This window comes from Pongo pygmaeus, chromosome 6, assembly GCF_028885625.2.
Source record: "Pongo pygmaeus isolate AG05252 chromosome 6, NHGRI_mPonPyg2-v2.0_pri, whole genome shotgun sequence".
Taxonomy (NCBI): domain Eukaryota; kingdom Metazoa; phylum Chordata; class Mammalia; order Primates; family Hominidae; genus Pongo; species Pongo pygmaeus.
Window position 1 is genome coordinate 148,596,198 of NC_072379.2, and position 13,625 is coordinate 148,609,822.

The window sequence follows — 13,625 nt, forward strand, 5'->3', positions numbered from 1 at the left end:
CTGGTATGTTATATGGCCACTATGAAAGTAAATGAACTGTTTGCATGAATTTCAGTTACATTAAATTTTTTCACTTTAATGTCCTTAATCTATTATTTTCCCCAAAATTTAGGTCTTTAAAAAAAATTGCTACCATTTAATAAACAGGTTCATTAGATTATTACCAAACAGATTTATTAGATTATTGCCCAACAGGATTTATTTGGAAATTAGTAAATCCTTGTGAGTGGTTATTCTTCATTTTGCTCTTGTTTTTTATACTGTATCCTATTTCCCATAAAAATTATGTTTTTGTCCCTATGTAGGTGTCTGGGATAAGATTTTGGAGCCTGTGGCATGTGTGAGAAAAAAGTCTGAAATGCTCCAGCTTTTCCCAGCATATTTAAAAGGAGAGGATCTGTTTGGCCTGACCGTCTCTGCAGTGGCACGCATAGCGGAATCAGTGAGTGTCTTGGTCAGGCTTTGAGATTGGGATTGCTTTCCTGATTCAGTGTGACCACTTGAACACATGCCGTAACATTTGTGGCACTCTTCAGAAAGTGGCTGAGCCTGTGGATTAACCCGTTTCTCTTAGGGAAATAAGGCATTGGTGATTAATCGGGAGAGCTCAGTACGTGTTGGTATTCACCCAGTTGAGGTAGTTAACAAACTTCAGGTTCTCTTCCAGGCTGGAGGCAAGCAGGGGTGAAGGACACCAGGCTTGTCACATCTTCTGAGTGTGCTGGATGGGTGAGGACACTCTCCTCTCCCCTTGCCTTTCTAAAGTTTCTCCCGCCTCAGGATGTCAGTGTGCCCATTTCCTGACACTTGGGTATTTATGGCCACTCTCTGCCGTCTTCCTAGGATGAAGCCACTAGAGGGCAGTAGATCGCAGCAGCAGTGATTTATGTCCTCTCTTGACATTTCTTTGCTTAAAAGATGACAAGCCTGTTTGTCAGTGAGTCTAACTGAACCATATCTACACAATAGTTTTAGAAAATTGTATGATTCTAAGGCATTGTTTTCAAGAATAAAAATATCATTGGTGTGTTTTCTTTGGACAGGCAGAGGAAACCCCAAAAGCCACTGAGTAATGTGCCTAATTGTTTTCTTTGGAATTGCCCTGCCTAAATGATACTTATCTTTTATGACTATAGAGAAATAAATTTCACAAGCAATGTATTCCAGAAAAGACCTTTAACATGTAAATGACTTTGAGTAAAGCTTGAGTTAACACCTATGCTTTATGCTCCCAGGACATGGAGAGCGATGACCTCATCATATCAGAGTCCAATTGAAAGAAGTGAGAAACGATCAAGAAAGAAACCATATAGATGATTTTTTAACTGTTTTTAATTGTAAAATTCCAGACAGAGATATAAAAGTTGGCATTAATACAGGTGAAAGAACTAAACGCGAATCACTACATGCCCTGTGTTTGTGCGTATTGTGTGTTTCAGTCAGACCCTGAAATCACACAGGCGTGTATATTGGTCAGCCAGTGTTTGTTGCATGGGCTAATCTTTTTCTTCAAGGAGCATTTGGCAGGGTTTACCTAAGTTTGGCTTTGAAACTGAATTTGCATACTCATATTTAAGTAGATCTACCTGCAGGCCAATAGTGTTAACATAAGCTAGAAGACCATTTTATTATCGGGGAAAACGCTGATGAGTTATTTCTGTCGTGGGCCATCCTTTGACCAGCTTGAGATTGTCTGTGGTCTCCATCAGATGGGGTGACTTTGTGTCTGCTTTGCTTCTTTTCAGCTACCTGGGGTTGAGGCATGTGAAAACTATACCTTCCGATACGGCCGAAATCCTCTCATGGAACTTCCTCTTGCTGTTAACCCCACAGGTTGTGCCCGTTCTGAACCTAAAATGAGTGCCCATGTCAAGAGGTTTGTGTTAAGGTATTTTGTTTTAACTTCACATAGTACAGCCCAGGGTTTCTAGGCATATTAGTAGTTTCCTGTGCTTGATTTGTCTGCTGCTTACAAACCCTGCTGTCTGGCTGTGTATGTGCCCAACTACATAAGAGAACTCGCCGTGTGTCTCTGCTAGGCAGCTTTCCATGTATGTTTCTGTCAGTAAGAATTTGAATTAACCTGGTTTTGGGCATTACTCAGAGGTATCTTCAGTTTTCCTTTTATTTTTTTCCTATTGATATGCCATTGTCTGCAGGCCTCACACCTTAAATAGCACCAGCGCCTCAAAGTCATTTCAGAGCACAGTCACTGGAGAACTGAACGCACCTTATAGTAAACAGTTTGTTCACTCCAAGTCATCACAGTACCGGAAGATGAAGACTGAATGGAAATCCAATGTGTATCTGGCATGGTCTCGGATTCAGGTGAAGAAATACTTTGTGTACAGGAAGTGGGGAGACAGGGTGGAGTCTAGCAATCTGAAGCTATTGATGTCCAGTATGTGAAAATGATTTCACTTAGCTGCAGGGACAGAAACGTGTTTTCAAAATGGTATCAAATCCTGTCCCTTGGTAACACTAGGGATTTAATATGTAGTCTTGGAACTTGGTGATTGGCTTCCCCAAATGGAAAGCAGACCAGTGGAATTCACATCTTTGCATCTTGTTGAGAGCTCCTGGGTGACAGGTAGCATTGTAATTTGCACACACTGGATTTGTGGAGTGCTCAGTAGAGCTGTTTCAAGCACTTGAGAGAAATACAAATGAAAATATTTTCCAAAGGTACACCAATTTTGGAAGTTACCTTATCTTTTGGAAGCTACCGTTTCATGAAATCAGTGCACGTTTTTTGGTAGACTGTGGACTATCTTACAAGTGAGGCTGTGTATAGGCTAAGCATTTAAGTTTACACCTATAGTCCATACTTCCTGAGCTGCAGACCCAAATATCCAAATGCCTGTTCAGCATTTTTCTCCTTGGATGTCTCAGAATGGAATTACAAAGCTCTTACTTTGTCAAACTTGTCCAGCTCCTAAACCCCGCCATCCTACAGGCTCCTTGCTGAGTGATGTTACCGTTTGTGTACATTGGCTTCAGTACTGCCAGATTAAACCTAAAGCATCATCAAGTTCTGTTTTCTTCTAAAAATTCTCTCAGATCCACTCTTAGGTTTCCCAGCTCTATCTTGAGCCACATATCACTTGCCTGTACCACCGCAAGGCCTGGCTGTCTCCTCCCATCCAGTTCCTTCTCAGCAGCCAGCGAAGTATCTTTACCATATAAATTGGATCAGCATTCCTTTGTCTATACTCGTTCAGATTCTTGTTCCTTTGTTGGAACCCTTTTACTCGCACTAGAAGTTTGTAGGATCTTCTCTTTATTGATATTTGGACATTTCACAGAACTACACCTCACTGAAGGTCTTTTTGTTGATTGCTTTCCTCCCTTGATGAGCCCTTTCAACCTGGAGCATTGTGACCTTCTGTCTGAGAAATGTGTTTCGTATTCATTCTTTTGCGAGTTCTGCCCCTCTGTTTCCTCTGTGTTTGCACTAAAACTCCTGAGATTCAGGATCTCAAAGTGTGGACCTGAGACTAGAAGCAGCAGTGTCACCTGGGAGCTTGTTAGGACGTGCAGGTTCGGGGGCCCCAGCCCAGCCTCACTGAATCCAGCTCTGGAGGTGGGGCCCCGTGGATGATTCTCATGCATGCCAGAGAATAATCTCTGTCTTACATCCTTTCTCCCCTTCTGTTTTTTGTTTCCTTGTCTCTCTGTTCTTTCTGAGACTTCCTCTACTTTATCTGCTAATCTTTCTTGTCTATTTTTAGAGATTAGCTACGAGCCCTTTCTGCTCTTGATCTTGTTGTTTGATATTTTGTTTTTACATTATGAGTGGAGTATCTGTGTTTTCTCTGCTGTTGCCCCTCTCTGTTGAGCCTCTCTCGGATTCTGTGGGTGAATTAGTGCTTTGCCTCTACTCCTTCCAGTTCTAGCTTTCCCCTGCTAAGTCAATTACTTTTCATTTTAAATAGTCCATTCACTCTTACACCCATTCGTGTTCTTGAGGAGTGTGCTTTTACTGTGATTTTAGTGGGTATCTTAACTGCGTTCAACCTGTCATCTTTAACCTGAAGCATTTTTGAGAGCTCTGGTTTCTGTCTCTTTACTCATTTCATCCTGCCACCCTCCCATCTGCCCACCTCCCTGGGGATCCCGTGGATGATCTAATATGTATCCTGTTTTTCTGTACTATTATCTTAGAACTATATACACCTTTATGTACATATATAAAAATGGAATCATGTTATATTTATTTTTCTCCATCTTCCTTTTCTCTGTAATAATCAGAGGTCCCTCTCGATCAACTGAGGTAGCTTCATTTCATTCTTTTTAATGGTTACGTGATGTTCCATAGTGTTGATGAACTGCAGTTAAACCATTGCATTACTGATGAGTGTTTATTTATAATTTTTCTCATAACAAACAGTGTTGCTATATCTTGTACAAATATCACAATGAATTAATAGTTTCACTCCTATGGGTTACATTCCCAAACGTGAGGTTTCTGTGTAAAAGCGTGTGTACTTTTCATTTAAATAGATATTGCCAGTTTTCTAAAAAGGCTCTTACTGCACACTTCTTCCTGCAGCGTGTGAGACTGTTTTCTTGTTTCCCATTTGTAGTTGGTGTTACTATTTTTTTGTTTAGTTGGTCTGATAAATATAGACTGGTGTTGTTACCTTAATTGAATAGGCAGCTTTTCATGTTGGCCATTTGGATTTGCTTTCATAGGAATTGCGTATTCATATCCTTTGTCCATTTTTCAATTTTTAGCAGTTTACACTATTCAGAATTTTCCCCTACAAAATATCCTTTGCCTACCAGCAAGTGTGACATCTTTTTTCTTGTAAAAGTTAATGTTTATATAAACAAACATACATAATTTTCTATTTCATCTAGTCTTGGTCAAGACCCTAGATTATATATGTATTCTAGAGTTTTTCTTGCATAACATTTTAAAAATATAATTTCGTTTTCTTCCATTGGATAACCAGTTGTTGAAGGGCCATTTAGAAGTAACCCACTCATATTTAACTGATTTTCTTTCTTCTTTTTTGAGACAGGGTCTCACTCTGTCGCCCAGGCTGGAGTGCGGTGGCACAATCTCAGCTCACTGCAGCTTTGATCTCCTGGGCTCAAGTGATCCTCTTACCTCAGCCTCCTGAGTAACCAGGGCTACAGGCGCATGCCACAATACTTGGCTAATTTTTAAAAACATTTTTTTAGAGATGAGGTTTTGCCATGTTGTCCAGGCTGGTCTTGAACTCCTGAACTCAAGCAATTCACCTGCCTCGGCCTCCCAAAGTGCTGGGATTAGAGGCATGAGCCCCCGTGGCTGGCATGAATTTTTTTTTTGTTTTTGAGACGGAGTCTTCCTCTGTCACCCAGGCTGGAGTGCAGTGGCACGATCTCGGCTCACTGCAACCTCTGCCTCCCAGGTTCAAGCGATTCTTCTGCCTCAGCCTCCCAAGTAACTGGGACTATAGGTGTGCACTACCATGCCCGGCTAATTTTTTTTTTTTTTTTAAGTAGAGATGGTGTTTCACCATATTGGCCAGGCTGGTCCTCAAACTCCTGACCTTGTGACCCGCCCACCTCTGCCTCCCAAAGTGCTGGTATTACAGGTGTGAGCCACCACACCTGGCCTTTTTCTTCTTTTAACCCCATGAAATCTTGACTATAAACTGAATTTTAATACCAGTTACTACTATACGTTAGATTTTCATACATGCAGGGATCTATTTCTCTTTTCTGAGATGGAGTCTCGCTCTGTCAGCCAGACTGGAGTGCAGTGGTGCCATCTCGGCTCACTGCAACCTCTGCCTCCCAGATTAAAGCGATTCTCATGCCTCAGCCTCTGGAGTCTCGCCTGTTGCCCAGGCTGGAGTGCAGTGGCATGATCTCAGCTCACTGCAACCTCTGCCTCTGGGGCTCAAGCAATTCTCTTGGCTCAGCCTCCCTAGTAGCTGGGATTACAGGCACACACCATCACGCCCAGCTAATTGTTGTATTTTTAGTAGAGACAGGGTTTCACCATGTTGGCCAGGCTGGTCTTGAACTCCTGACCTCAAGGGATCCGCCTGCCTTGGCTTCCCAAAGTGCTGGGATTATAGGCGTGAGCCACCACGCCTGGCCCATTTGGAATCTCTTCATTTCCACTGATCTTGTTTATTCTTAAACCACACTATATTGATCTCCATACATACTTTTTGTGTGTTCTGGTTCATTCACTTGTGAGTTGTATCTGGAGTAGAACAGATAATCAAAGATGCTTGTTCAGAGGATAAATCAGTTCACATACTAAAGTCTCTTACATGGCGCTTCCCACCGTGTGCTCCCGGATGTGCTTCATGAGGACGCAGCTGGGGCAGCACATGGTGGTCCTAGTAATTCCGACTAGAATGCAGTTGATTTCTGCATTCTAGAATTCAGTTCAATTCTCGAATTGCATTCTAGTCTAGTACTTCTGATTCAGTTGCATCTAGTCTGGTACATCTAGTCTAGTACTTTTGCATTCAGTTGCCTTCTAGTCGGAATTAAGGGCAAAAACCCAAAATTGGGACAAGAAAATACAACTATTTATGGGAAAGACCCATATTTTTTGAGTATGTTTCTCTACAAGTTGTGCTACCAACCTAAAATAGTGCACCTAGCAGGCCACCAGCACGGGAGTACAAGCTGCGCAGTGAGAGCTGCTTCCATTTCGGCCAGTTCAAACTTCTTTCCCAGCCTCAGAATTTTGTATTAGTGAAAAATTTACCTTCCCCAAGAGCTTCATTTGTTTCCAACATTCCTGATATTTACAGCAGAGTGACGTTTCCTGCGTCTGCTCTTTGCCCTGGCTCCTGGGAAACTCAGAGCCAAGTCCGAACCCTGTTTACAGTATCAGCGATTGGTTATAGTTAGCCCGATTTCTGTGTTATTAAATTTATTATGTCTTTTTTGAAATAGTATTGGGGTAAAATAAACACCACAAGTCAATAAGCTTATTTAGTTGGTGGGAACTCAGCTATCTCATCTGGAAGGTTAGATAGCCTAATATATAAGATAGCCAAGCCACAGTACTACTTTATACATAGACCCTAAGAATTTAGTGCTAAAAAAGACGTAGGAATAAGCTAGTGATGGCATAGTTTTAATTAGTAAAAATGTCCAATTTTTTAAATTTCAGAAAACAGCATATTCAAAAATGATTTGAGTTCAAGTGAAACTTAAATACGGCTTCTAATAAGACCCAAGGGTGAAACCTTTGTATGAAAAACAGAAAAAAGACTTGTTGTCACATCAATTGGAAGTATGTAAACACTTTTTTTTTTTTTTTTTTTTTTTTTAGGGGCTGGGCCTGTATGCTGCTAGAGACATTGAGAAGCACACCATGGTCATTGAGTATATCAGGACTATCATTCGAAATGAAGTAGCAAACAGAAAAGAGAAACTTTATGAGTCTCAGGTAGGTGTCTGGTCCCCGCAATTGTATAAACAGCACCATCATCCTCTCCCTTTCTCCATGCCAACCAGACACCCTGAAAGGCAGAATGAAATCTGTCATGCTGCATTCAGCTTTAAACAAAAGCCATATCTGTATATTATTATATTTTTATCAGTTTTATCTCTTTCAATTGGTGTTATGGTTTACTTTGATAGACAACTGTAAATTAATGAGCGTGGCTTCACACACAACCTACTGATTCCATGCTTTCCATTCGTGCCATGTAAATGTCATCTGTGCCTAACAGAATATCCACAGTAAGGGTGATGAGGGTGCCGTTCCGTTCAGTTTTGACTGAGTCCTCCTGGTGTGGATAGGAACACAGAGGGGAGTTTCAAGTCAACATTGATGACTTACTGACTGACTTTTCCCTCAGAACCGTGGTGTGTACATGTTCCGCATGGATAACGACCATGTGATTGATGCCACGCTCACAGGAGGGCCTGCAAGGTGAGACAGTGAGGAACCTGATGGGGAGTGCTTTTGCTCATGGGGCCAGTGCTGGTGGAGAGAACACTGAAGCCAAGGGAAAGGCTCTCACTGCAGCCTGGCAGTGACTAAACATTCAGAGCAAATGAGTTTTGAGAATTTTTATTTAAATTTTATATCTGTGCTTCTAACAATGGGCAAATAGAAATTTAATTAGCAAAAACTGCTTTCTCAATAAATGGGAAGTTTTTAAAGCTGCTTCTAGCTGTTTTACAATATAGTTTTCTGACATGGTGGCTTGCAGGTATATCAACCATTCGTGTGCACCTAATTGTGTGGCTGAAGTGGTGACTTTTGAGAGAGGACACAAAATTATCATCAGCTCCAATCGGAGAATCCAGAAAGGAGAAGAGGTAAGAGTGTGAGAGATTGCATCTGCCATGTTGTTCAGATCCTGGGTGAATAGTTCCCTCCTCCCACAGGTCACTTACTCACTTGTTTCCCAATTCTTTGTTGTGATAAAAACTCTGTCTATAGTAGGCCAGATATTCCCACCCTGCAATATCTCACCCTTCAGGCATTCCAGTTCACCTTCCTCCACATGGCAGCTCTGTGAGCATTTGCTGTCACCTCTCCCTTCCCTTCTGTGCCACGGGTTCAGCATCCCCATGGCACCCAGGTGGTATCATTTCTATGTGCCATAGGATCATTCTTTATCCCCTTAACCTGGACACAGTTTGGCAGTGTCCCCTCTGAAGAGCATTCCCGTCCATCTCCAACGGGGCCGTGGCTCCTGGGATGGCACTGTTGGGCTATGGGCGGCAAATCTGGGCAGCCGTGCTGCTGAGGATTGTGTGCTCACGCTGACGATCAGTGCATGCTTAACCAAGTGCCCACATCGTCACATTCTCCAGCAGTTCAGGTGTGGGTTGTTGTCTTCAAAATGCCGAGTGCCAAGCTTGCTATTTGTCTCCGTGCTCTCAGAGGTGACTCTGGTCCAGCGTCTCACCCGTTGGGATTATTTTTGGCCTTAATTGCTGCATTTGCTTCCCAACTTGGTCTTTCCCACTGTGATTCAGGTACCTTGGTTCTGGAATTGGCATTTCCTGGAAAGCTGTCACTGAGCAGCAGGCTTGGTTTCTGTAGGAAACGTCCCGCATTTGGGGAGTGAGGCACCTGAGTGACTTGGCTTTGTTGGTGCTCCTCTCTCTTCATGAACATAGCCATGGCATTCGTGGGATTCTGTCTGTATTTTGGGTCTTTGTGGAATCTCCTTTCTTAGTCAAGAATAAGGATCCGACTAGACCCAAGGCCCGTTATACATCTCAAAGTAACGTGTAAATAAGACAGTGTGTGGGAGCCCTGGCATGGTGCCAGTAACCAGTGGATACCATGGTGGTCAGAAGAGACAGCCCAGGGCCACCTGCCTCCTTCCTAAATAGTTTAATCTGAGCCCCTATTTTATCTTCTGCAAGACGGAGAAAATGACTTCCTTACCAGGCTCTTGTAAGGACTCAGCAGATACCTGAAAGAAAGCAGTGGAATCATTGCCAAGAACAGCTGCTCAATAAACACTGGTTTCCTTCCTTTCTGTGTAGAAGGTCTTTCCAGCTAGTGTCTAGAATCATTTCAATCAGAAGAGACCTAGAAATTACTGGGCCTCCCCTTCATTTTGCAGCATCGGGTCTCTCTGGGGTGGTGGGGGTTGCAGGGGCCACGCAGTGAGGCTTGTACCATGGGACTCACGCAGACTCCCACCTACCTTGATTGGTCTGAGATGTTAATTTGGTGACCTCTAAATAGAAAGACATCCTTTCAGTCTTGAGTGAGGAAAAATGAAAGAGGGAAAACAGTGTTAGCTGGCAGTTCATCTCACCCAGACTTGCATGCCCCATTTGGTAAATCAGGGGAGGTGAAAGGCTTCTGGGTTTTAGGGAGAGGGGTAGGAAAGCAGTTGCCCTTCCAGTCCCCTCCATCCACTTGCAGGGACAGCATTATGAGAAGTCACAGAAATACAGCTTTCTCCGGTCAGGCTCCCCGTTCTCAGATCTGGCTGTTTAAAAATACTGCCTCCCTCATTTCCTCTGTGCAAGCACAGTGCCTCTTTTCAGGGTTCCCCCAGGGTCCCATGGAACCTCAAGAAATCAGGTCTTCCTTAATTTACGTCTGTTTTGTTTGCTGGTTTTAAAATGCAAGGGAGATGGAGGCAGAAACACCATTGCCTTCCTTGCTGTCCTTTCTTACCCTGTGTCTTTGCTGTGGGCAGCTCTGCTATGACTATAAGTTTGACTTTGAAGATGACCAGCACAAGATTCCGTGTCACTGTGGAGCTGTGAACTGCTGGAAGTGGATGAACTGAAATGCATTCCTTGCTAGCTCAGCGGGCGGCTTGTCCCTAGGAAGAGGCGATTCAACACACCATTGGAATTTTGCAGACAGAAAGATATTTTTGTTTTCTGTTTTATGACTTTTTGAAAAAGCTTCTGGGAGTTCTGATTTCCTCAGTCCTTTAGGTTAAAGAAGCGCCAGGAGGAAGCTGACAGAAGCAGCGTTCCTGAAGTGGCCAAGGTTAAACGGAATTACAGAATGGTCCAGCACTTTTGCTTTTTTTTCTTTTCCTTTTCTTTCTTTTTTTGTTTGTTTTCTGTTTTTTTTTTTTTTTCCCTTGTGGGTGGGTTTTGTTGTTTTGGTTTTTTAGTCTCACTAAGGAGAAACTTTTACTGGGGCAAAGAGCCGATGGCTGCCCTGCCCCGGGCAGGGGCCTTCCTATGAATGTAAGACTGAAATCACCAGCGAAGGGGACAGAGAGTGCTGGCCACGGCCTTATTAAAAAGGGGCAGGCCCTCTAACTTCAAAATGTCTTTAAATAAAGTAGACACCACTGAACAAGGAATGTACTGAAATGACTTCCTTAGGGATAGAGCTAAGAGATAATAACTTGCACTAAATACATTTAAATACTTGATTCCATGAGTCAGTTTATTGTAGTTTTTGATTTCTGTAAAATAAGAGAAACTTTTGTATTTATTATTGAATAAGTGAATGAAGCTATTTTTAAATAAAGTTAGAAGAAAGCCAAGCTGCTGCTGTTACCTGCAGAACTAACAAACCCTGTTACTTTGTACAGATATGTAAATATTTTGAGAAAAAATACAGTATAAAAATAGTTATTGACCAAATGCTACCAGGCTCTGCAGCAGCTCGGGCGCTTATAAAATGTTCATAGGGATGTTACAATATAATTTTGTGTTATAAAATATGCCATTATAATTATGTAATAACCAAAATTTCAACCTAGAGTGTTTGGGGTTTTTTGGAAACTGCAGTCTATTAGTACTTAATGATTTTATACACCTTCCTTCTGACAGAGCGGGGCGTATGCTACGACTACAACTTTTATAGCTGTTTTGGTCATTTAAACTAATTTTTTCATATTATATTGTTGCATCCCTACTTCTTCAGTCAGGTTTTTTTGTGCTTACAATTTGTGATAACTGTGAATAACTGCTTAAAAATACACCCAAATGGAGGCTGAATTTTTTCTTCAGCAAAAGTAGTTTTGATTAGAACTTTGTTTCAGCGACAGAGAATCATGTAAGCATAATAGGATCATGTAGCAGAAACTTAAATCTAACCCTTTAGCCTTCTATTTAATACAAAAATTTGAAAAAGTTAAAAAAAAGGAGATGTGATTATGCTTACAGCTGCAGGACTCTGGCAGTAGGGTTTTTGGAAGATGTAATTTTAAAATGTGTTTGTATGAACTGTTTGTTTACATTTCTTTAATAAAAAAAACACTGTTTTTGTGTTTGCTTGTAGAAACTTAATCAGCATTTTGAACCAGGTTAGCTTTTTATTTTGTACTTAAAATTCTGGTACTGACACTTCACAAGCTAAGTATAAAATGAAGTTTTGTGTGCACAATTCAAGTGGACTGTAAACTGTTGGTATATTCAGTGATGCAGTTCTGAACTTGTATATGGCATGATGTATTTTTATCTTACAGAATAAATCAATTGTATATATTTTTCTCTTGATAAATAGCTGTATGAAATTTGTTTCCTGAATATTTTTCTTCTCTTGTACAATATCCTGACATCCTACCAGTATTTGTCCTACCGGGTTTTTGTTGTTTTCTGTTCTGTATAATAGTATCTAATGTTGGCAAAAATTGAATTTTTTGAAGTATACAGAGTGTTATGGGTTTTGGAATTTGTGGACACAGATTTAGAAGATCACCATTTACAAATAAAATATTTTACATCTGTAAGAGCTGCCTAGAGCTTCTCTGTTAACTCCTCATATTCAAATTTGAGCTCTTAAATTGATGATTGTCTGAAGTTCACTGACCATCTGATATATCTTTCACAATTAGAGTGTTGATGTAATCAACTTGGTTTTCTTAGATTTTCAAATAAGTTTAGATGTAAATTCATAATTCATTCTAGTTATGATACTTTTTGCTTCCCTTCAACTGAATAAAGAAGGGAACTTCTGTATCTTTTTAGGGTGTTTACCAAATTTAGAATATCCTTGGTGCCTTGTTCAAAGCCTGCTTTTGTTTAATTGGTAAATTTAGTCTTGGTTATGTTGCTGTGTTTTTTTTTTTTTTTTTCTTTTGAGGCAACTTTTCAGACTTACTCTATGTGGTAGACTTTCTATCATATTGAATTATTTAACATATTAAATATAAAGGGGTTAAGAAAAAAACTGCTCAGAATCCCCTTAATTTCTAGGACAGATTTTTAACTGGGACTTCGCTAACACTAAAACAGCCAGCGTTCCTGGTCCATCGTGGAGCTTGCCTTCTAGTGAGGGGCACGGACAAAAACAGGTGACTTTTTTAGATGGGAGGTGGGCTGGGAGTCCCGTGGGGGCATTCCTAAGGAGGCAACATTTAAGCAAGACCTGAAGGATGAAGAGGAGCTGGGAGCGTGGCAGAGACTTGCCTGGCAGAGGGGACAACTCATACAGGAGCCTTGAGATCTGAAAGAGGCTGATGCTGCCAGTAACTGAAAGGCAGGTGTGGCTGGGACAGAGTGGCAGGAGGTGAGATGAGAGAAAAGCAAAGGTGAGTGGCGCAGGTTTAGCTCGCCTGGGTCAGCAGGAAGCTGCTGCCGGACGGTGCTGAGTTCCCACTGTGCACAGAGGTGACATGCTGCCCAGAAGAGGCGGGCCCGCCTGTGGGCACCAGCGTGTGTACGCTGAGGCTGAGTGGGCTCCGTACGAGTCCCAGGAGGAGCGAGGGGTGCCCTGGGCTAGGCGGATGGTCGTGACATGGAGGGAGCTGGCAGCAGTTGAGGTGTTTTTCATGTAGATGGCTCAGCCATTTCCCATTTCAAAACCACCTTGTCTCAGTCTCTCCTCAGCTTCTCCTATCCTCCTCCTTTGGCCCCATGTCATTTGGAGGCTGCACTGCCCTCTGTCCTAGTCACCAAGCAGAAACACACTTAGTCTGATGTGGTGTCCGATGCAGTAGATGATCATCTGGCCATTAGGGTTTCCTGTCCCTGGTGGCAGTGGCAGCCACTGTCTCTGAAATTCTCTCCAGCCCCTGCTTGTGGAGTAGAACCCTTTCCTGGCTTTCTTCCTACATTGCTGCTTTAATCTTTTCCCTCTAAGGTCTCTACCCCATTCTTTTTTCATCATTAAGGTATGTATTTAATAGTAATCTGAAAAACAGCCTTCAGGAGGCCAAGGCAGGAGCATCACTTGAGGCCAGGAGTTCAAGACCAGCCTGGGC

The 13,625-nt window shown here is 42.0% G+C and overlaps 1 protein-coding gene across 1 annotated transcript in view; it reads left to right on the top strand.

Moving 5' to 3' along the window:
- LOC129040099 (histone-lysine N-methyltransferase 2C-like) overlaps positions 1 to 12,152 on the top strand; it is a 108,913-nt gene extending 96,761 nt beyond the window's left edge. The window contains 7 exon segments of the mRNA XM_063667966.1: positions 306 to 442; positions 1,746 to 1,888; positions 2,160 to 2,328; positions 7,298 to 7,414; positions 7,830 to 7,903; positions 8,187 to 8,295; positions 10,149 to 12,152. Of these exon segments, the coding sequence (XP_063524036.1) occupies positions 306 to 442; positions 1,746 to 1,888; positions 2,160 to 2,328; positions 7,298 to 7,414; positions 7,830 to 7,903; positions 8,187 to 8,295; positions 10,149 to 10,241 (842 nt within the window). The 3' untranslated portion in view covers positions 10,242 to 12,152.
- The last annotated feature ends 1,473 nt before the right edge of the window (positions 12,153 to 13,625 follow it).